General features: G+C 55.5%; 2 protein-coding genes across 3 annotated transcripts in view; both read right to left on the bottom strand.

Annotated features, from left to right (window-relative positions):
• The window catches only part of EPB41 (erythrocyte membrane protein band 4.1), a 95,971-nt gene extending 89,743 nt beyond the window's left edge, over positions 1 to 6,228 (bottom strand). For both annotated transcript variants that reach the window (XM_030503728.1, XM_030503721.1), the window contains exon 1: positions 6,210 to 6,228. The gene's annotated coding sequence lies outside the window, so the exon portion shown is untranslated. The remainder of the gene's footprint in view (positions 1 to 6,209) is intronic.
• Positions 6,229 to 7,309: 1,081 nt separating this feature from the next.
• Positions 7,310 to 19,585, bottom strand: LOC115615522 (CCN family member 2-like). The gene is made up of 5 exons (XM_030503729.1): positions 19,458 to 19,585; positions 14,056 to 14,269; positions 10,195 to 10,446; positions 9,621 to 9,829; positions 7,310 to 9,283 (listed from the first exon to the last, which is right to left on the bottom strand). Exons 1-5 carry the CDS (start codon positions 19,518 to 19,520, stop codon positions 8,972 to 8,974), a joined length of 1,050 nt encoding a protein of 349 aa, XP_030359589.1. The 5' UTR covers positions 19,521 to 19,585; the 3' UTR covers positions 7,310 to 8,971.
• Between the last annotated feature and the right edge of the window lie 2,915 nt (positions 19,586 to 22,500).

The following is a 22,500-nucleotide window of genomic DNA, read 5'->3' on the forward strand; positions in this document are numbered from 1 at the left end:
CAGCAGCGAGGGAAACCTACACCAGCCCCTGCTGCCTTTCCTAGAAGGCTGACTATTGGCACCCACTGAGGCACGGGATCTGTCAGCACAGGACACCGGGAAGGATCTGACCATTGTGTGGGTCCAAGAGACTTTACTGAGAAAGGCAAGGCTTTCTCCAGACTGCCTCCCCGGGAGGAGCTGCACCCCGAGCCCAGGAGCACGTCAGCATCACCAACAATAGGTTTAAACCTTATTTGTACTCAAAACCAGGGGGAAAAACTTGGAAGGAATGGAATTCCTGCTCAGCACCATCCCAGCTGCCAGCCGGTGTTTGTAAGGGATGGGTTTCAAGCGATGTGATGACACTGATGACCACGTTTGCTATTAAAAGCCTCCACTCTGCACCCGAGGAAATCCCTGAGCAGCGCTGATCCCATCTGCCAGCCCATGGTGAGGCTCCTCACAGCCACAGATCGGCCGTGACTGATCCTGACCATATGGGAGAGGTTTCACCTCCACGTTAGACACAGGCACCTCCAGCACAGCATCAACACAGAGAAAACCACCCTACAGCCCAACCAGCATCTGCCCTCCGCTGCTCCGCGCTCAGCACCCGAGTTCATGCAGATGCAGGGAGGAGACTCGGAGCTCTTCTGTCTGATACAGACCCTCAATGCAGAGACAAAGCTCCCCTCGAGTTTGGAAGTGCCCACAAACCCATCTCCAAGGGATTCTGGGGAGTAGATATAAAAATACAAGCCCCTAAAGGAGCCCTAAACCACTGCTGCAATCAGGGGACAGCACCCAAGCAGGGATCAGCTCACAGAGGTCACGTACAGCATGATAAATGCTGTAATGCATCAGCTGTATTAATGCCCTGGCTACAGCGATGCTGCAAGGCATCAATCCGCCCCAGCTCCCACCCATGCTGAGCAGAGCTCAGCACCAACACCGGATTCTCCAGGCCGTGAGCAAGCTCGGAGCTTCCCTACGTCTCCCATCCCATCGCTGCGATGCACAGGCTTGTTGTCTGCAACACTACGGGGCTGGTTTAACACCGCTGCACTCAGAGCTGGGTCACTCTGAAGGCTTCCAGCACACGTCAAGCCCCACATTCCCTTGCCCAAACCCAGCTCAGGTCAAGCATGGCCAGATGTAATTACCTACATGAAAGGAATTAAAAGCCGCCTCTAATAAGGGGATGTATTTGTGCCACCAGACCAGGGTTCCTCCTCCTCCTCTGTTGCTGCTCACTAGGGTTCCAAAACTTGCCTCACATTAAGTGGACCAGCAAGAACTCAGCCTCATTCCTTGCTTCCAAACCTGGCCTTCCCAGGAGCTGCAGGAAAAGGCAGGTTTCTTAATTACCTATTTACGAACAGGAGCAGAGAGCATTTTAACAGCATTTAATTGAACAGCACCCAGGATGTCAGTGGCTTTGTGTTGGCAAAAGGCTTTGGGATGAGCAAATGGAAAAGCAAGGGCAAGTCCTACACCCCAAAACACTTCCTAGGGGCCAGGCCATCTGCAGGCTGGCTCCCAACAGCCTCAGCATCCTCCCGGCAGCGTTTTCCCTGCTGCCCCCGAGCCACCAGGCTGCAGGAAGCAGCAGAAGTCACCTCCAGCCTTAGGAGCACAGCAAAATAAGACAACCCAAGCTCCCTCCCAGCCTCTCCTCCTCAGACCTGCAAGTGAGGAGCAGTTTTAGAGCCTTCCCCAAGCAGCAGGGTCCGATCTGCACGAGGCTCAGACAACACAAAGCCAGTTTGACCTGTGCTTTCTGTCCCTGAGCGCTCAGGCTGGGAGCCCAGATGGTTTCTCAGGGGGCATCAGGAGGGGACTGGAGACAAACCATGCTAATTGGATAGACAAAGAGTCCTCCCCAGCCCTACAAAGCTGCGAGCAGCTGCTCCAAACCTCTTGTGAGCCACAACAAATAGTTTCATCCAAGGAGCAGGCGTGGATTAAACGCCACAAACCTCCTTTTCTTTCCCCTGCGCAAAGCGCGTTTTCCCCCACCACGGTCCCAAAACAACCTCCAGCCCCGCGGATCAAACCAGGAAATTCAGCAAACTGAGCACAAACAATAGCTGGAGGATTTTCCAGACCTTCCAGCCTGTTTGGCAAGCCCCAGATTATGTAAAGCGCCGCTCTGCTGTTGTTGGGGAACCCGCCGGCACCGAGTGCCCGTACCCAGCACCACAAATCCCCTCCCAAGCACCTTCCATTGCAGCTATTACCAACTGCCTTTCATTTTACACCTAATTCTTATGTGATTAATCATCTTCCCAGGGTCTGGGGTTGTTTTCCATCCTGCCCAGGTGCTGGATACTGAACTGGCTGCCCTGGAAGAAGAGTCTCCTTTGTGTGTACAGGGTGATCTGCCCAGCGGTGATCTATCCCTTCCATCACTTTAATCCTTGGCTTTTCCCCCAGCTGGGATATGCTGGAGGGCTGAACTAGTTATTGCTGCACACGCATCCTTCAGGAAAACAATACAAGAGGCTGGACTCACTCCACACTCAGCACCCAGCTGGATAAACCCCGTTGGCACCCCAGAGGCAGGCGGGATGGGAGCCTCATCCCTGGTACCCATCTCCACACATGATCTGTGTCCCCTGGCGATGGTCTCACACATGGTCCCGCTGTATTTGCCTAATTAAGACCTAATGAAGAGGGGAGATCCATTGTGGGCCTGGCAGGGGAGCAGATGTGCCCCTGAACCCGGGCACTGCTGTCTCCAGGGTGAATCAGCAGGAAAGGCTCAGGCCGGGATCTCAGCCCTGCAAATCCAAGACCCCGCTGCTCCGCCAGAGCCAGGGAAGGGAAAATGCTCTGTTCATCAGCAGCCTCTAGTGGGGAGAAGCACACAGACGGGGTGGCTGCTTCGGATGCACCCCACCAGCCCTTGACATGCAGCCCCAGTGAGCCCACCATGGCTGTCCCCACCAGCTCAGCCGGGAATGGGCTGGCATGGCCCTGATGGTCACAGCGTAGGGGACCCCGAGAGCCCCATGAACTCCAAGAGCCATGGCCCAAGAGAACCATAAACCCCCAGAGCCATGAAGCCCCAGGTCTGACCCACGATGGCCCCAGTGGAGCATCCAGTGCGTGAGACCGCTCAGAGGGGCCGTGCCCATGCACTGGCTGTGGTCCCACGCCCGGGCTGTGCATGGAGAGTGGCTGCAGCCTCTCTGCAGGAAACCTGACCCAGAGCATCGCACTAACCACCCGGTGAAGAAAGATGCCTAAAAGGGACCACCGACACATCCTATCCTTCCCGAGCAGCTCACAGAGGGAGAGCTCCAGGTTGATGCCGGGTGAGTCTCTCCCTCCCCACCCAAACCACACCTCAGGCACCCCCACACCTCCAACATGCAGCACCCAGAACAGCCAAGAGCCACTTTTGACCCCAAACCTCCAGCCCCCACGGCCTTGAGCCTCTTCCCTGGCTGGCAACACGCAGAGAGGTAAAACACTGCTCAGAAAGGACGGAATCCGCGCTCCGGGCAGGATCATCTGCAGCCTGTTCTGCTCCCCGGGGAGCAGCTGCCGTGGAGCTCAGGAAAAGCTTCGCTCTGTATTAAATCAGTGGCACATCCCCAGAGGAGAGCCGATGCTTTTCCTTACCCTGGGAGCGACCCTCCCCAGCGCGCGGTGCGGAGCAATGCGGCTGCCGGCGACTCCAGGCTGCAGGAGGAGGTTGAGCCTCAGAGCAGCACCGCGGCGCATGAGAAGGCACTTTCTCTCCTCGGCAGCGATTCAAACCCTCTCGAGAAGGCCTCGAGTTTCTCTGAGGCACGAAGCGAAGGGACAGAGGAGGAAGCCGCCGCCCGCAGAGCGGCTCCAGCCCCACGACGGGTGAACTTTGCGCTGCCGCTGAGTCGCCGTTACCATCACGACACGCATGAGGCATGTGCCCCGTTTTGGGTGAGAAACAGGAGGAGCTGCCAGCGCCACCATGAGCTGGGGGAGACCCACATCCCCACGTCTACACCCGCCCCGGGGCTCGGGGAGGAGCTGCACACCCTGTGTGGGGACACACAAACTGCCCCATGAGTCCCAGCTGCCTCCTTTCAGACACGGGCACGGTGCTGCTGCATCACCCAGGGGCTCACTCAGCATGAGCAGGGAGGAAGGATTAAACCGAACAGGGAACCTCAGCCCCGTGTCACCCGGAGCCCTGCGCGGGGCCAGTTACTCCCACACTAACAGGTTACTCCAGCAGAAAGAGAATGAGGAGGGGAGCGCACACGCTGCCACCAGCAGCCCTGACCCCAGCTCTGCCGGAGCCACATCCCTGCCTCTCCTAAAGCCTTGGGAAGGGAGCAGCAGACGGATGGAGAGCGTTGTGGGGTGCACGCTGCACCCGCACCCCAAGGCAGCTCCTAACCCATGGGGCAGCAGAGATTCCCTCACATCACTTCCCCATCCCTGGCCATTTGCTCCGGCTCAGCTGGTCCCACTGCTGGCTGGTGTCCAAGCATGTATGATGGTGCTGGGGGGCTGCTGGGGCCCCCCACACCAAACCCCAGCCCTTTTGCACAGCCTGACCTCGCATCGCCCACTGCCAGCCCCTGCCCACCAGCACTCCCCGACCCTATGGTTCAGCCCCACAGCGGGCCCAGCCCCACAAACCAGAGCACATGTTGACTTTTCCCACGCGGGAACCTCGGTGTAAGTCAATCCCTGGGTGAGGAGGCGGCTGCCGGCAGCGCCGGGCCAAGGCACCACCCTCCATTGCAACACAGCCCTAAAGACAGCCCTGGCCACGGGCAGCGCTCGGACCTGCGGCACTGCCGAGCCCCCCGGGACACGGGGAAGGGCAGAACCCCCGGCACGGAGCAGGTTCACCGGCCCCTCGTGGCGCTACGGCTGCAGGAGGGTGGAATTCAGGAAGGGAAGAGATTGGAGGAACCAAGGAACCGCCGAGTCCTGCCCAACGCTCCTCTGGTTGCAACATCAGCGCAACTCACCCCGGTGGAAAAGGGGATGTGGGGAGAGAAATCCCCCGCTCCTGACCCGCGCGGAGGAGAAGTCGATGGAGAGGTTTTAATGCTGCCCCATCGAGCGCGGCATCGATCTGGGCTGGGATGGGGAGGAGGAGGAGGCCCCCGGCACCTTGGGAGCTGTCCCGGTGGGTGCAGACGGGTCTTGGAGAGAGGGGAAGGAGAGCGGGAGCCCCGAGGTGGAGCAGGAGTGACCCCAGCGAGCACCAAATCAGAGCCGGACCCAGACACCGACTGCTTGGGGGGGGGGAACCGGCTCCCTGAGGCTGTGACAGAGGGAACAACGCTATGGGGGGAGCAGAACCCCAGCCATGGGTCAGCATCCGCCTGCGCCCCATCTGCCTCCCGAGCCTGAAACCACTGTGGGCCTCCCCCCCGAGCACGCCCAGCCCTGCCCACCCCATCTCCTCCTGCTCAGCCCCACTCCTGAGCCCTGATACAGCCTCAGGACACCCCAGTCCCCCACACCCAGCCTGACCCCACAGGGCCCCTCCCACCCCAGAGCACCCCACATCTGCTTCCTGACACCATAGGGCCTCTCCCAGCCCCACACCCCCCCTATTGCCCCTATAACCCCTCCTGCTCCACAACTCACCCATTGTGGGTCCCGCACACCCAGCCTGACCCCCCCAAACCCCAGAGCACCCTAAAGCACCTCCCATGTAGCTTGACCTCTGCAGGCCCCCCTGCACCCCCCATCCCCGTGTCACCCCCATCCCCACACCCCACATCTCACCTGACCCCACCACAGATCCCTCACCCTACAGCACTCCATGTCCCCTCGTAACCCCCCCCCCATAACCAGCCTGATCCCCAGACCCTCATGTGCCCCCAGAGCACCCCAAGTCCCCTTTGGGGACTGACCCACTACAGCCCCTCTGGGGAGTCCCAAATCCCCCAACTCCATAACTGCCTCAACCTTCCTAGAGACACCCCAAAGTACCCCAGCTCCCCGATGCCTCCCCCACCCCATAACCAGCCTGACCCCCATGTGCCCGCAGAGCACCCCAAGTCCTCCTTGGGGACCAGACTGACCCCCTACAGGCTCCTCTAGGGACCCCCAAACCCCCCACAGTCCCCCAACTCCATAACCCCCCTGACCACCAACAGTCCCCCCAAGGTGCCCCGACTCCCCTATGCCCCCCCCCCGCCCCATAACCAGCCCGACCCCGCACGGACCCTCCCCTGTGCCCCCCAAGTGCCCCACATAGCGCTCACCGGGGCCGGGGTCCCGGCTCCGCTCCGCACCGCGCTGCTCCACCTGCCCCGCAGGCCCCGCCCCCGCTGACGTCAGCGCGCGTCCCGCCCCCCTCTCCGCGCCCATTGGCTGCCGCCACCGCCCTTCAGAGGGGCGGGGCCGGCGGCGCGGCAACGGGCGGGGCGGGCAGGTGGCGGCGTGACGTCACGGCGGGCGAAGGGGCGGGGCCAGGGGAGTTCCCAGCAGCCAGCACCGTGACGTCAGCACCCCATATAAGGACAAAGCGGCCCCCCCCCCCCCGAACCGCGGCTTTTCGAGCCCGTTTTCACCCTGTTTTGGGGCTCCCCCGGCGCTGGCGGAGCCCAGCGAAAGGGCAGCGGGGGCCGGGGTCGGGCTGGCGCTGACCCTGCTCCCCACCGGGGTCCCTGAACAGCACCTGAGCTATCGGGGACATGCGAGATGAGGGGCAGCGGGGATCCCCGCCATGGCAGCACCATCTGGGGGTGGCCCTGCGCTGACAGTGGGTGCCCAGGGCTGGGCTGGGTGCCCTGGTGTGACCCCAGCACCCACCCAGCACCCTGGGGCAGGCCGAGACCCCCGACCTTGGGGACAGGGTGTCCCACGGGGATGGCGCTGGTGACACCGGTGGGGTCTGACCCTGGGTCTCCTCCCCGCAGCGGGATGGAGCCTGCGCTGCCCCCCCCGCAGCTCGTCCCCACCATCACCCACCTCTCCCCACGGAGCTCTGAGCCCCCCCCCGAGGAGGAAGGTTTGGGGGGAGGAAGAGCCGGGGGGTGGCAGCGCAGGAGCCCCTGGCTGATGTGATGAATCCATAAGCTGTTAAGCCATCGCAAAGCCCTCGCACTCCGGCTCCCTTATCACCAACTCCTGCTCACATCTGCTCCCGGGTTATTTTTAACTGGGAATTAAGGACTTCTGGGTCCTTAAGCAGGGAGAGGGGACGGGACCACTTGCTCCCCCCACCATGGTCTGTGGGCTGCAGAGGTGCCTGTGGGACACTAACACCAGCCCCACAGCTGTTTACAAGGGGGAATGGGAGCAGAAGGTCCCATGTGGAGGCACTGGAGGGGAATCCAGGCAGGAACATCAATGCCAGGGATATCAAAAATAAAGAGAGATTTATTAGCAGTGAGTAAAGTGCAATCTCGGCGTCATTTTCCACTTAGGAGCCGTGTAAATGGTGGGAGATAAGATCAAGGCAGAGCTGGAGGAGAGGCCCGGAGCAAAGATGTACTAAAAGGCTACAAAACCTGTACAAATGCTTAAAACGCAATGAAAGAAGAGCAGATAAATTATTTACAGCTCCAACTGATTACAAGAGGCTGAAGGCTCATGAGCATCCACAGGCTGAGAGCAGGAAAAGGGGCGGAGATGAGATGTGGGCCCTGAGCTGGTGCCCAGAGAGGTACCAGCAGTGGGTATGGACGATGGGACCATCCTCCAGCACTAGGCTCTGCACAGGGGGGGAGATGTGGGGTTAAAGCCTCAGTGCTGCAGCGTGGCCACTGCTCCCACAGGGATCATCCCGATTTCCCCTCCAGAGACACCCAGCACATGCCACTACCTCAGGCATTCCAAAGGGATCTGCTCCATTTAGCAAGAGGGGTATTGTTCTTGCCCCGGCCTTCGGCTCCCCGGGGGACTGGCGCTGTGTTCCCCCATCCCTGGCAGTGTTCAAGGCCAGGTTGGACACAGGGGCTTGGAGCAACCTGCTCTAGTGGAAGGTGTCCCTGCCCATGGCAGGGGGTTGGAACTGGATGAGCTTTAAGGTCCCTTCCAACCCAAACCACTCCGGGATCCTATGACTTTGGACCCCCCAGCAAAGACCCTGGAGCCGAAACACAGCTGTAGATGCGTGACCCTTTCAGACCTGGCTCACCCGTTCCATGCCAGAACTGCTCCTTGGGTCTGAAACAGACCTCAGGGATCACTGTCCCACCAGTGTGCAGCTACAGCCTGGCTGGATCGTTTCTTCTACCCAGAAACCCCTTCCTGAGCTCTGAGCTTCCACAGGAGGCCCTGAGCCATGCTCTGGACACTACACAGCTCGCTGCTGCCTTGCCTGTGCTGTCACCCTTGCCAGCACCCCAGGACAGGAGGAATTAAACAGGGCACAAAGGACAGTGCAGCCAGAGAATGGTTACCCAGGGAGTGATCCAGCCTCTTTAGGAGCAAAGTGACTTGGAGCAAGGCTGCTGATGGGAAAGCACATGGGAGGGGGGAAGGTGGGCACAAGGGAAGAGCTTTTGCCAACCTGTTGGATCCAATTAGCCAAAAGTAGCTCAGCAGGAGCCCAGCACGGGGCCAGGACCATGTCCTCACTGAGCATCAGAGCCCGTCTGCTGGACAAGCTGCAGAGCTCAGCTGAACCCAGGCCTCCGGGGCTTGCCCTGGCCCATGCTCTGGGTTTGGCAGGCTGGAGCCGCGGGGAACTGCTCCCACTGCGCTCTCAGCTGGAGACAGGCTGGAGCCACGCGGCTCTGATCCATTCTCCCATCCAGCCGGCGGGAGCGTGGATCAAGTCGGCAGCTCAAGCCTGTTTCTGGTTCCTTCCCTGACCTGGGTGGCAGCACGGGTGAAGGTCAGGAGCCCGGAGCAGATGGGGCTGTTCTCCCAACGCTTGGACCACTGGTGGTGATCCCAAAGAGTACACACAGCCCCTCACAGAGGGGGAAGAGGCTGCGCTGTCCTGGGACGCAGCCACAAAAGCGCTTGCAGAGCCCTCTTGACACCTCAGCCTGCGGGTCTGGCATGGGGAGGACTACTGCCTGTCGGTCTTGACGTGGTCTCCGATCATCCTCCTGTGATAGGTGGCCAGGAAGATGTCGTTGTCTCGGGGGCAGTCGTAGTGGCAGGAGCACATCTTGATGAACATCATCTTGCGCTGGAAGAAGTCCCCCTCGGGGCAGTGGAACTCCACCTCCACCGTGCTGGTGACGTACGGGGTGCAGCAGCGCCCGTCCGTGCAGCTCCCACAGAACCTGGGCCGGTAGGAACGGGAGCTGGTGCAGCCCGAGAACTCAAAGTGGAGGCTCTGGCGTGGCTTTGGGGTCCGCACACACTTCTTCCCCTTCTACAGAGAGAGCAGACGGGTTAACAAGGACATGACAGTCAGATGAATCACAGAATGGTTAGGGTTGGAAAGGACCTTAAGATCATCTAGTTCCAACCCCCCTGCCATGGGCAGGGAAACCTCGCACTAAACCATGTCACCCAAGACTCCATCCAATCTGGCCTTGAACACTGCCAAGGATGGAGCATTCCCAGCTTCCTTGGGCAACCTGTATGAAGGGTCCACCTAGGCCTGTGCCCCATCACCGCTGGGCGATAGGGAGTGGGAGCACAGAGCCTCATGCCCCACAAGCACCCACCTAGGTGGCCCTTGGCATTCCCGTCCCCAAGCCCAGTACCTTGGTTTTGTCCACAGGGAAGTCGCAGGGCCGGACCATGCAGAGCCGGGTCTCCTTCTCCAGGCGGCACTGGGGGTTGTTGTTGGTCACCCGCGCAGAGATGCCCATGCCACAGCTCTTGGAGCAGGCGCTCCACTCCGTGGTCTGCACCAAGCAGTTCTCCTGCAGGTTATTCAGCTCTGGCTTGTGTGCTGGATCCTCCCTGAAAACTGAGCCGCAAGGCAAGGATCAGCGCTTGGGACAACGTGTGGGATGCTCCCAACCTGATGTAACTCTTCAGGAACAGCAGCAAAGGGTTGATCCACCCCATGGGCTACTCTGATGAAGGATGCAGCTAAATGTGAGGATATTTCCTACCACAGCCCGGCTGCAGCCAGTGCTGCTGCACTATCAGAGGGTGCGTGAACCTCCCCACAGCACCACTGAGGTCTCACCTTGACACATCTGGAGCCGAGCACTTGCTACCCACACATAGTCCCAAAGCAGACACAAGTTAGGGCTGCGATCCTAAGGCAGTTTGGATCCATCTCCCCACAGACAGCCCCCGGCCCTGCCCCATGAGCCCACCGCTCACCCGCCATGGCCGTGTCCAAGCGGTTCTCCTCGCTGCCCTCCGCACAGACCCACTCCTCGCAGCACTTGTCGCGGAGCTTGACCCGCCGCGGGTTGGGGCACTCGGGGGACGGCAGCCGCAGGTCGTCGGAGCAGAGCGGGATGCAGCCGATGGCCCCGTCCATGCAGATGCACTGCAGCTTGCACGTGGGCTGGAAGCTCTCCCCGTTGTGGTAGATCTTGCCCAGCAGGTCACAAGTTGCACCCTCGTGAGCTGTGGGAAGGAGGAAAGGAGAAGATGAGCAGATGCCAGGGCAGGTTTAGATGGAGCTGAGGAACAATTCCTTCCCCAGAGGGTGCTCAGGCATTGGAACAGGCTGCCCAGGGCAGTGCTGGAGTCACCGGCCCTGCAAGTGTTCACACACCGTGTAGCCGAGGCCCTCAGTGCCATGGGTTAGTGGTGGCCTTGGCAGTGCTGGGGAATGGTTGGACCTGATGAGCTTAAAGGTCTTTTCCAACCTGGTTGATTCTGTGATTCTATGTCTAAAGGTACCTACAGAAGGGAAGTAACGCTCTGGTTTATGACCTTTTTGGCTCCTCTGTGATGCGTGAGTCTCTTCTTTCTAGTCACAACTTCTTTGATTTCCCTCTGTTCTGATCTCCAGCTCTTTCACCTCCAGCCCTCCTACGAGCCGCTCACTCCTTCCCAATACAACTTCAATGAGTAAAACAAGGACCCACCACAACTTCTGACACCAGGAGCCACCTCCAGCCCATGGGCACGAGCAGCGTTCACAACTTTTTACATCCAGAGGAGCTCAAATTCTTCCAGTGGAAGTTTTCCAGCCAAAAACTCATATCTGATTGAGAGTTTTGCAGGCCCAGATCAATGTCAGGAATGTTTTCCAAAAGAAACAAGTGAAGTGTTTCAATTGGCTACCAAAGATTTCCTTTATGCTCTTACAAGAGCTCACCCAAAATACCCGTTGGACGGTATCCACAGAGGGAAGCATTTTGTTTGGGCGATTATCTTAGATACTATAAAGATTGAGATGAAACCTTCTGATATCATGGAAGTGGGAAGTTTTGATGTATTTCAATAACTCATGAAAAGTTTTGAGAGGGTTTTTTATATTTCTTTCTTTTTTTGTCTTTTCAGCCTGAAATGTTGAAATCTCAGAGTGGTTCATGCCATAGAAATCCTGCTTTTGGCCACTTCTCCTCAGCTGCCGATGCATGCAATCCTGACCCTTACAAAACAAACCTCTATTGGGAAGTTCCCAACACGAAGGATTCTTGGCAGCTTGCAGAGGCTTACCAGGAAACCTGATCTATTTTCCCCTTAGTCCTGCTCGCCCGTGGAATATTGTCTCAGGCAGAAAGTGTTTGGAGCAAACAAGGAGCAAGAGCCTCTTTCCATCCCACCTAGTCCTTGAGGGGACACAAATCCTTCCAGGCTGCTAACGCTGTGGTTCTAACCAGAGCTGGACCTCAACTTGCAACTCTTTTCAATGCCATTGGGATAAAAATACTCCTGAGCTCCTACTTAGAAGTCTCAAAGCCTCACTTTTTCCATGGAAATGGCAGCCATCCACTTTCCCTCTCCACAACCATTCATGCTTATTTTTAAACCCTCTCTGTGTGTTTTCTATCCCACTCCCTTCCCAGTGAACTGGTTGTGCTGTTCCCTCGGCCCCACTCCTCCCAGCCCAGGAACAGCCTGCTCAGGGCTCTGTTATGTTTTCAAACCTCAACCCTTCTGTCATGCTCTTCCTTACACTCCAATGACCTCACTTTCCCCTCAACCTGATCCAATTAAAGCACCAAAATGGATTGCACCAGTGGAATGGGACAGCTCTTGATTTACCAGCCCCGCTGGGCACCTCCCGTCCCGCCAAGGAGACTTTTGCCCTTTTCTGCAGGGAATATGGCAGAGTTCCCATTGCTGAGTTCTGCCAGCTCCCTGCACCCATCCGAACTCCCTGAGGCTCTCCTACTCTAGACTTACTACAGGATCATCTTTATCTTCCTGATGCTCCAAGGTCTGTACAGGAAGGGAAGAATTCATTTGTGATACATGAAATGCTACGTGCTGAGATAGCATTAAACAAATAGACAGCAGTTTTCACCCTGATGGCTCCCTTCTTGTCTCTTCTGGTATGAGCTTTGAGCTCATCCCCAACCTAGAAGCTCTTCCAATGACACCTGAACACCTCTCTTTCTGCTCCCATCACATCTGTCTGATTTCTATACCTGTAAGTACTCTCTTCTCTGTTCAGAGACATTGATCTCTCCCTCTATTTGATTCATCATTCACAGAATCCCAGAGTGGTTTGGGCTGAAAGGGGCCTTAAAGCTCATCCAGCTCCAACCCCCTGCCACGGGCAGGGACACCTTCCACTAGAGCAGGTTGCTCCAAGCCCCTGTGTCCAACCTGGCCTTGAACACTGCCAGGGATGGGGCAGCCACAGCTCCACCACAAAAATACCACCCGAGCACATTATGGCCCAAACCCTCCATCCAATTTAGGGAGATATCCTGGTCTGTGTCTATCTGGGATTTTTGCCATGAAAATCTTCATTTCTCATTCAAAGGCAGGAGGGACAGTTGTGGTCTTCAAGTCCAATTTTCTCACAGGAGGGATCTGGGGCTCTCTTCCCCAAATGTTTGTTTCAAACCCTGTGTCACAGAGAACACGAATCACTTCTATTGGAAAGATGTTCAGTCTTCAGGTGAAGTCTGAGGTGGAGCCTCCTCCACGCTCCTGAGTAAGTTGTTCCAGTGATTTAACTACCTTTACTTTACAGACACCTCATTTCCAGTCTTAACCAGGCAGTCAACAGTTCACACCCACTGAAGGTTATTCCACCTACGTTCATCCTCCTCAGCTTCAATCTTCAGCTCTCAGTTTTACCCATGCCTACACGTGGCACAAGGAAGCTCACGTGGCTTCTAAAGATCACAGTTACTGGGAGAGGAAAACTAAACAACTTACCAAAACTTCTCATAGGAATGGAGAAAACCCCTTCTACAAGTTAAATTCATTATTTAGTGTCAAAACCCAAACGTAGGTGACTTCAGAGGTGCCCCAGGAAGTGGCTGATCCCTTCCCTAAGTGCTCATGTTGACTTTCCAGGCAGAGAAGTCTCGGTTTTAAACAGAGTGGGAGGCTCAGGAGATCATCGGGGTTTTTTTCCTGTACACCAAAATAATTTCTGCATACTTTAAAAACAGCTACGGAACAAAACAAACACAAATCAACCAGATTTTTCTTTGCTGGCTGAAGAGAGGCACCAGCAGAGAGCAGGATGGACACAGGACACAGCAACCTGCTCTAGTGGAAGGTATCCCTGCCCGTGGCAGGGGGTTGGAACTGGATGAGCTTTAAGGTCCCTTCCAACACAAACCATTCCATGATTCTATGATGTGTATTTACCTGGCTCAGTAAGTCTTATTTCTACATACACACTCTTTCTGTTCAGCTATTCCCACCCACATGGCTCTTGCATTTAAGCAGTTGAGAGCAAAATGCCAACCCCCAGTGCAAGGTGGGGATATTTGTCTAGAAACAACACCTCCCAGTCCAAGTCCAGACTGGCGGCATTTACCCACAGGCACTACGGGACTAGAAGATGTCTCCTACCAACTTCAGAGGAACAAAGGAGCATCCCACACCCCACTTAGGCCTTTGGAAACATGGAACAGGAGGAAGTAGGCTCTGTGTGTGTTGGTATCAGGGAATCTGTTGGCTGCCAGGGCTGGCGCAGCTCTCGTAGGGTGCTGCTGGATGAAGCTCCAAGTGCTGCAGGGAATTCTGACGCTGCCAGGGGGTTCCTGGGGGGTCTGGAAGCGCCACACGTGCACAGTGACACACAGCTCTCACCTAAGCAGATCCCGCTGCCTCTGTGGATCTTGGAGAAGTCGCAGTAGAGTCCCTTGTGATGGTCACAGGGTTTCTGCAGGGAGCAGAGCTCGCCGAGCTGCCTGGCACACACCTTGCAGCAACCACAGGCATCCAACACGTGGCTGGTGCCAGCGGGGCACTGCACAGGCTGGGAGGGACACTGGCATGGGTATGTGCAGGCCTGCGGTTCTACCTGGAGGGCAAACAAGGCATGGAGAGAATGAGTCTTCCACAAGGGAGCCAGGCAGGGAAATGAAAAACATGATCCTGCTTCAAGCACAGACACCCCAGCGAGAAGTGGGGAGAACCTCACCCTCCTCCTGCTGCAGAGGATGTGCTGCAGCTCCCAAGGCTGAGCTTTTCCTCACCCCCAACTCATTGAAGCTCAAGGGAAAATAAACCCCAGAAGGCAGCTCTGGGAAGCCATGGCCAAAACAAACAGGACAAGCAGGAGCTTGGATCCCCGCCGCAACTCAGCCCCCCGCTTCCCTGGAAGCAAGGAAATAGGAGTTATTGTCAGTAAGCAATTCCCAGCTCTTACATAGCGCTGCTCAGGAGAAGGCATCAAAGACTGGAGCAGCGTCATTAGGCCCATCTGAAGGTGGAGAATTGAGGTGTGTGGTGAAAGGACTTGCCCAAAGTCCTTCTGGCAGCACCAAAAACCAATCCTAAAGCTCCAAGTCCTGTTTTGTCCCCTGGATCTCATCCTTCCTTGGGTATTCCCAGAGGTGTGCTCCCTTCTCTCTCCTTTGCAGAGGACACAACCATCCTCGGGACCTTGTGGATCTGCTGCTGCCCCATTTGGGAGGTTTTGGGAGTGCTGGTCACCTCCTGACACCCACCCTGGGCTTTATGGCCCATGAGATGCCAAACAGAGCTCAGGCTCTGGCTGAAGAGGGTGAACTTCTCCCAGGATGCTTCAAACACTCCAGTAACTCCCTCTGTGGCATCTTTGTCCTGAGCCAGCCTGGATCAGACACAGCCTCAGTGCTGGATGTGCCAAGATGTAAAACCACGACTGTGAAGGGTGCAGAGCATGTGGTTTCTAAAGAAAGACCTTCCCAAAACATCCGGGTGCCAGCCCTGGCTTTGTTTTCTGTTCAGCTTCTGCCCACTAACATTCTCCAGGTAGTTATCCAGAGGGATGCAAGAGCACTACTCCAGCTCGCAGTGCTCTGATGCTGCACCCAACCTGGGGGCAGATACACCCCTTGCACGTAGATGATGCCAGCAAAACCCTTTGGGATCCTGCCTTGCTGTGAGCAGGGTGAAGAGGGAAGCACCCAACAGGGCAGAACCTCACAGCTCCATCAGCAAGAGCCAGGCAGGGAGAGGGGCTTTTCCAGGCAGCTGGAATGAGCCTGAGGGCAGCCAGGGGGGAAACCAGGAACCAAGGTCAAAAAAATGTGTTGCTACAGCTCTGTTTGCACTCGTTATATCCCATCCAGCCCCTGCTTGTGAAACAGCTTCCTTGGATATTGTGTTTGTCACTAATAACAGTAGGAAAACTTTTCCAGCTGTTTTGACTGTTGCTCCAAGCAGCTGCTCTGCCTTTAGCTCACGTGGCGTCAGGAGATGCCAACTGCTTTGTACTGCAGCAACAAGCAGCACGGTGCAGCGCGGGATGGGGACCAGCCAAAACCTTAACTCAAATCATAGAGTCATAGAACCACAGACTGGTTTGGGTTGAAGGGACCTTAAAGCTCATCCAGTTCCAACCCCCTGCCACGGGCAGGGACACCTTCCACTAGAGCAGGTTGCTCCAAGCCCCTGTGTCCAACCTGGCCTTGAACACTGCCAGGGATGATCCTGCCAGAGTCTCACCCTGCTCAGCGGGAATCAGCAGGAACTCCAAGCACAAAGGCTGTTGGAAGCCAGCCCCTCCTTGCCTGTATCCCAGCTGGTCCCAGAGCTGCTTGCTGGGAGCTGGCACATCACTGGGATCATCTCCCGACCACTGAGGGCATTAAAAGCCACTAAAAATACAGCAATGCTTTCCTACTGTAGGCAACCACTGCAGCTTCCAAAAGGATGTGCTATTTGACCACGGATGAGAGGGAGGGAAGGACGTCCCTCACACAAGACCTATATTGAGATGCAATCCATGCACTTGAAAAAAACTAATGACAAGCAGCATTTTCCAATGCAGTGTCAGCCACAGCCCATATAAAGAGTCCCTCTCAAAATAGCTCTGCTACTGAAAACCAGACCAAAACAGCCTCTCTCAAGGATAACAGGGAATGCAATGGAGTCAAACCCAGCCAGGTTTTGTGTCTCAGCTTCATTAATCATTGATGGTGCTGTTTATTTCCTTTAATAACTCACCCACAGGAACTTGACCACCAGGTTTTACCTCCTGTTCACTTCCTCCTTATATTACAGCTGCTTGAACAGCATCTGGACCCAGATCTCCAACATACTGGAGACCTGCTGGATGACTGCACCCAACCTGCCAGCAGAAACACGCTTAAAAGGCCCAATTCACCCATATCCACATGGCTCCCTTCAGCATTCCCAGACTTCCCAGTGCAGACATGCCTCTTCCTCACCCAGTCCACTGGCCCCAGGGTGTGCTGCAGCTCTTGGTTTTATTACTGAGCAAAGTCAGCTCGTCCTGTTTATAACTCAACTCCTGCTCTGGGCCCAAGAGAGGAGAGAATGAGCTGAGATGTGTCCTGGCTCACGGGGAGCATTGAAGAGGTGGCTGCAGAGGGAACTCCTGGAGCTGGGGACAGTCAATGCTAAACCAGCTTCCCAGTGTTCCCCGTTATTGAGTTGGTTTCCACAGCAATTTCAAATAGGCTAAATAAAGATGTGGAGCTGCTGGAGCGAACCCAGAGGAGGCCACGGAGCTGCTGCGAGGGCTGGAGCAGCTCTGCTCTGGAGCCAGGCTGAGAGAGCTGGGCTGGGGCAGCCTGGAGAAGAGAAGGCTCCTGAAGGGGAGACCTTAGAGCAGCTCCAGTGCCTAAAGGGGCTCCAGGAAACCTGGAGAGGGGCTTTGGACAAGGGCCTGTAGGGACAGGCCAACGGGAATGGCTTTAACCTGCCAGAGGGGAGATTGAGATGAGCTCTGAGGCAGAAGCTCTTCCCTGTGAGGGTGCTGAGGCGCTGGCACAGGGTGCCCAGAGAAGCTGTGGCTGCCCCATCCCTGGCAGTGTTCAAGGCCAGGTTGGACACAGGGGCTTGGAGCAACCTGCTCTAGTGGAAGGTGTCCCTGCCCGTGGCAGGGGTTGGGACTGGATGAGCCTTAAGGTCCCTTCCAACACAAACCAGTCTGGGATTCCATGATTCTATGATTCCATGCAATAATGGATTATTTTCCATTTGCATGGAGCAAAATGCAAACCCTGTGTTATTTTCAAGGATGGCTTCTAGGAGTCATTCAATACAGTGTGAAAACTGCCCAAACTGTCCCAAAGAACTACAAGAACTTGCATCCAGGGCTTCACTACAGACCTGTACGTGACACAAAGACCAACACTTCCACACGACATGCCACCGACCCAGCACAGAGGGATTCAGCTCAGAAAACATTTCATTTTCTCCGCTTTACAGAAGGGTCTGCCCCCGAAACTACATTTGTACCTTCACTGAGCAGGATCCTACCTTCAAACTCACTATAGCCTTGACCCTGTTTCTGTTGAGGTTAGCAGCACGTTTCTGTGAGCCGCAGAACAAGGCTCACGGAACAAGTGTTAGAGATCAAGGTGATGGGATTAATAAATGCTAACGCCTGGAATATCAGCTCTCCCAGCTCCTGGCTTTGCTGGCAGCTCTCCTATCAATTCCCCACTTGTGGATCTGCCACTCCCAGGAGCCCTGAGCAGCGGCCAAGCCACAGTGGGAGTGCAAACCATCTGCCTAGAGGATTCCCTTGCCTGTGCTCTGTGCATGTTCTCCTCCACCGGCTCCCAGGTCCCATCTGCTCAGCAGACAAGCCACAACAAGCTTCCTCCCAACTGCCAGCACCAAACCCAGTTACCTGGGGAGGGGAAAGAAGTGAGAATGTTCTTCCTGCTTCATACTCACATAAAGCCTCTTCCCCCTTCGCCCTCAGGAAGGTATAAGTGGGGGGACATGAGCTCACATCATTTGGCGTCAATTCTATGCCATTGTCAGGACCTCTCTGTCCTGACAACGTCCACATGAGACCAGGGAACTGCTGAGAAGGCCAAATCAAAGAGGATTTGGGCTCGTGACTACATTTGAAGGGCTGGGAAAGGAGAGACCTGAAGCAGAACTGGCTGTGCACAAAGTGCTCTAGGAGCCAGGGGTGAATGCTGCAAGGTACAAGTAATACAATGAACACATCACTGATTCTCTCTCACACTGCAAGACTGGCAGTAGATGAAGCAGCCAAAACACAGCTCTGCTCCAAACACTGAAAACCAGCTCTCCCTCCATCACAGGCTCTCAAGTCACCTTCCTGAGGCTGCTGCACAACACCCTGTTAGGAGAGACAAGAACCACTGCCCTCATTGCACAGACGTGCCCAAGCTGAGCCTGGCAGAGCTAAACAAAACTCCAACAACCCTGGTCCTGCTCTCCCCTCTGAGCAGCACAGAGCCAGGAGGAACAGCTCATTCCCTTGCTTGAGCCATGGAACATCCTGCTCAGAGCTCAAAGACAGGCAAAAGCTCCATTTTCACCAGGTCAGTGTGAGGAACACACAGACCATCCCCACCTGCAGGAGTTACCTTGGCTGGTGGTAGCATTGGGTGCCCAGGACACCTTTCCTGGCAGGAAAGGGGCTGGCACATGGAAAGTGCTGCCAGGAGCAATGCACCAACCAGGCATTTATTGCATGTATCAGCACAAGAACCCGTGCAAGGCACTGTGCCCCTGTGAACCCATTTCCTCACCCATACAAAGGCACTCACTGCAACTGAGATCCATTCATGGCTGCAGCAATGTCCCTGCTCTTGCTGGCACTGTAACAGCACAGAGAAGTCCTAAGCAGAATCAGCTGCTCTGCCAAGCACTTGTAGTAACAGAAAACCAGGCACAAATCCTGCTCTGGAGAGTCTGCATCCCCTTGGGATGCCTGGTTTTGGGAGCACACGGGTGGGTTCGGTGGCAGCTGGGGAAGGACAGTGATGGTAAGGAGCTGGGATACGAGGCTTGTATTCCCTGCAGTGGCATAAACTCAGTGACTTCACTCTCTCCGTTCTCCCCCTTGTAAACCAGGGCTGGCTTCCAGCAGACACGAGTGGAGTGAGACAAACTCCATCCCCATCTGCCAAGAGCTTTGAGATCCAGGGCTGTGATTCAGATCTGCTCTCAGAACCCTGCAAAGGCAGGTGGCAGCCTAAAGCATTCACATGCATCAAAGCAAGAAGGTGCAATGCCCAGCAAAGGAGCCGCTGCCGTGCAGTACATACCCAGCCAGGAGCAAGGAGGAGGAGGCACAGGGTCCAGGTCACTGTCCCCAAGCTGCCGGACATGCCGAGCGGAGGAACGGATCCAGGCTGCCGGCAGACTCGCTCCTTCTCCTCCGAGTTCCTCCTCTCCTTTTGGAGCAAGGAGCACACCAGCTCCTCTTTAAATAGGCTCCTGGAGGGGGCGTGCCCCGCGCTTGAGTGACAATCTGAGAAGCAGGAGACTTGGGTGCAAGGGAAACGGTCCGAATTCCCGGGAATACCAGCGGATCCCTGCGGCGCGGGCGCTGCCTCCAGCTCGGTCACTCTCGGCGTGGGTAAAGCCAAGCCCAACACAAGCAGAGTTATTCTTCTTTCCTTTCTCCTCTTTTTAATTCCAAAAGTATGAAGCTTTCCTGACACAACCCCCCCTCCGCACCTACACCCGCTCCTTTTCGGCTGCAAGAACTAAGGGCTTCAATAAGCAGAGCTTTGTGGTGCTCGGGGCTGTGAGGTGCAATTAGGTCCCATCACTGCCCGTGCATCACCCGCACCGGCTCTGCCAGCTCCAAGAAATGGAAGTTTCATACTTAAAGACTGCTGTGTGAGCTCCAAGGCAATGAAAAGCTGTGGGGTGAAGGTAATAGATAAAGGACAGCAGTTCCCTCTAAGTGCTTTATTTCCACCTCGGGACTGATGCAGGATATCACGTATTTTTATCCTGGGGCATGATCCTTTCTGTTTGTTGCTGCAATACAGAACCAGGCTTCTGCACAGCCTGCACAAAAGGACTTCTAGTATATGAAAGAGTTGGTTTGTGTATTAAAGAGTTGTTTTGTTTATTCCCAAACAGCAAGCAGGAATGCTGCCATGGAAGGATGAGGATCAGGAGTGCAGCAGAGGGCACTCTTAGTCCTCGCTGGCCGGGGTGTGACAGCAGGTTGGGACAGGAATCCTCTGTGCTACACATGAAGATGGAGCCTTGGAGTCAGGGCTTGGAGCAACTTGGTCTAGTGGCAGGGGGTTGGAATCGGATGAGCTTTAAGGTCCCCTCCAACCCAAACCAGGCTGTGATTCCATGATATCTGTACTTACTTTGGTCCAGCGTAAAGCAAGAGGCAGGACCACATGCAGAAAGCACAGTGCTGTGCAGCCCCTGCCCCATCTCAGCAGAGTGTGCTGGGAAATAGGACAGAAGACGGAATAAAATATAGGGAATGAGTAGTGGGTCATTTAAATTCAGCCCCCTTCCTGCCTGCTTCCAAGGGCAGAGCTTCTTAGCTGGGCTTCAAGCCCTGCATTTAACTCAGGTCCTTTCAGAACCCTGTGCGACACCAGAGCAGCCTCCACTGCTGAAAACAGACAGCTCTTAACAATTAGCACTTGGAAGGCCCTCGAGATTGGAGAGCATTAGCACAGTGCAAACCACCTCAGATGTGCCTCCTTCCCCTCTTCCGTAAGACAAGGGATTTCACAATCATTTCCTACCTCTACAAATGTCACAACAAAGGATTATGTCTGCATACAAAAGACTGAATGTACTGGAAGTGCTGTAAACACCCAGTGCCCCAGAGCAGCTCGGAGCTAAGGCAGTCTAGCTGGATATACATTCCTTCCCCTTTTGGAAGGCTTGGCACCTTCAGCTATGCTGATACCTAAAATTAGCAGCTCGCAGTTTGCAGGGTATTCTCCCACTGCTTGTAAATAAGACAGGGATAAAGTGCAGCTACACACCTCTGGTCTCAACAAGACAACAAGAATCTAAACCACAGCTGAATTCAAGCCATATCATTAAATCCCAGCCTGGTTTGTGTTGGAAGGGACCTTAAAGTTCCTCCAGTTCCAACCCCTGCCACGGGCAGGGACACCTTCCACTAGAGCAGGTTGCTCCAAGCCCCTGTGTCCAACCTGGCCTTGAACACTGCCAGGGATGGGGCAGCCACAGCTTCTCTGGGCACCCTGTGCCAGCGCCTCAAGGAGAAGCATTCACTGGAGATCCTTGCACCCATGGTCACTGGGACAACCAAAACTACCCTTGGTGCTACCAGCTGAACTGTTCACCCCACCGGACATGCCACTTGCCAAGAATCAAGAGAAGAACATGAAGGTTGAGTGACTCAGAATGATCAAAGGGAGGAAACACCCAACTTAACACCGATTTGTATCTCTTCCTTTTGCCTGAGTTGCCTCAAGTGAAGGGATGAAGATGTCAACCCTGCTTAAAATCTCCCCCAAGCAAAGAATAGTGGGTGTTTAATTCACCTTGTTCTGTTCCTCTGGGCTCCCTCTCCATGCCAACCAGCAGCTTTCCTGAATTTATAGTAATTAAGAAGAGGAGACATTCAGATAATTGCTAAAAGTCCTGTAAGGCAAAGAATGAAATGAAGACAAGCACACACGCACGGGTTGGCTCAGGGGCTTTTTGCCTGCACACTGCCTGCAGAAGCCAAAGTAAAAAGCCAGTGCTCGCAGGATGGGAAGGGGAATGATGCTCACCCAGTCCTCCATGACCTCAGAGCTGTCCCTGCCTCAAAGCTGTTTAGGTGGCCACAGGACACACTGGTGGCTCTCAGGACTGCTGCTCCCTGTTGCAGGGGATCAGAGGCAATTGCTCTCTTTGGCACTCTTCTAACGTGATGAGCCTTGCTGGAATGCTGTCAAACAGCAGCGATGGTGAGGTGTATCCAGGTACATGGGCTGAAACACAGGGCTTTCCCTCCCTTGTTCATTGCCCAGCTATAAGGTCTGCTTGATGCATCCAGCTTAAACTGGTTGCCACATCAGGGGCCATGAAGGAGCCCTGTCCCCTGCTTTTTGCCACCCTCTGTAGCTTGAGGATGAGCTGCAGTTCTGCACATTGGCCGGGCACTGTCACCCAGCTGCTCCCTTGGTGACACATGAAGTGATGCTTTGATTTCTCCTTCCAGGGTATAAAAGAACAAAACCCATCAACATCTCTCAAGGCTGTTGGACTTTGATAGATCAATGTCTATCAAGGCAAGGTTGGGAAGGATTCTGCAGCTTCATGTGCCTCGAGGCAGGACAGGAGAGCATCCTCAGACTGCTT

Source organism: Strigops habroptila, chromosome 12, assembly GCF_004027225.2.
Source record: "Strigops habroptila isolate Jane chromosome 12, bStrHab1.2.pri, whole genome shotgun sequence".
In the NCBI taxonomy this organism is placed as follows: Eukaryota; Metazoa; Chordata; class Aves; order Psittaciformes; family Psittacidae; genus Strigops; species Strigops habroptila.

What these genes read in the sequence shown, in the direction of transcription:
- LOC115615522 (XM_030503729.1), bottom strand. Translation starts at nt 19,520, where the DNA reads ATGTCCGGCAGCTTGGGGACAGTGACCTGGACCCTGTGCCTCCTCCTC. An exon ending in AGGCAGCGGGATCTGCTTAG is followed by an intron (nt 10,447 to 14,055) that starts GTGAGAGCTGTG and finishes TCCTTCCCACAG; the next exon opens with CTCACGAGGGTGCAACTTGT. An exon ending in TCCCTGTGGACAAAACCAAG is followed by an intron (nt 9,284 to 9,620) that starts GTACTGGGCTTG and finishes CTCTCTCTGTAG; the next exon opens with AAGGGGAAGAAGTGTGTGCG.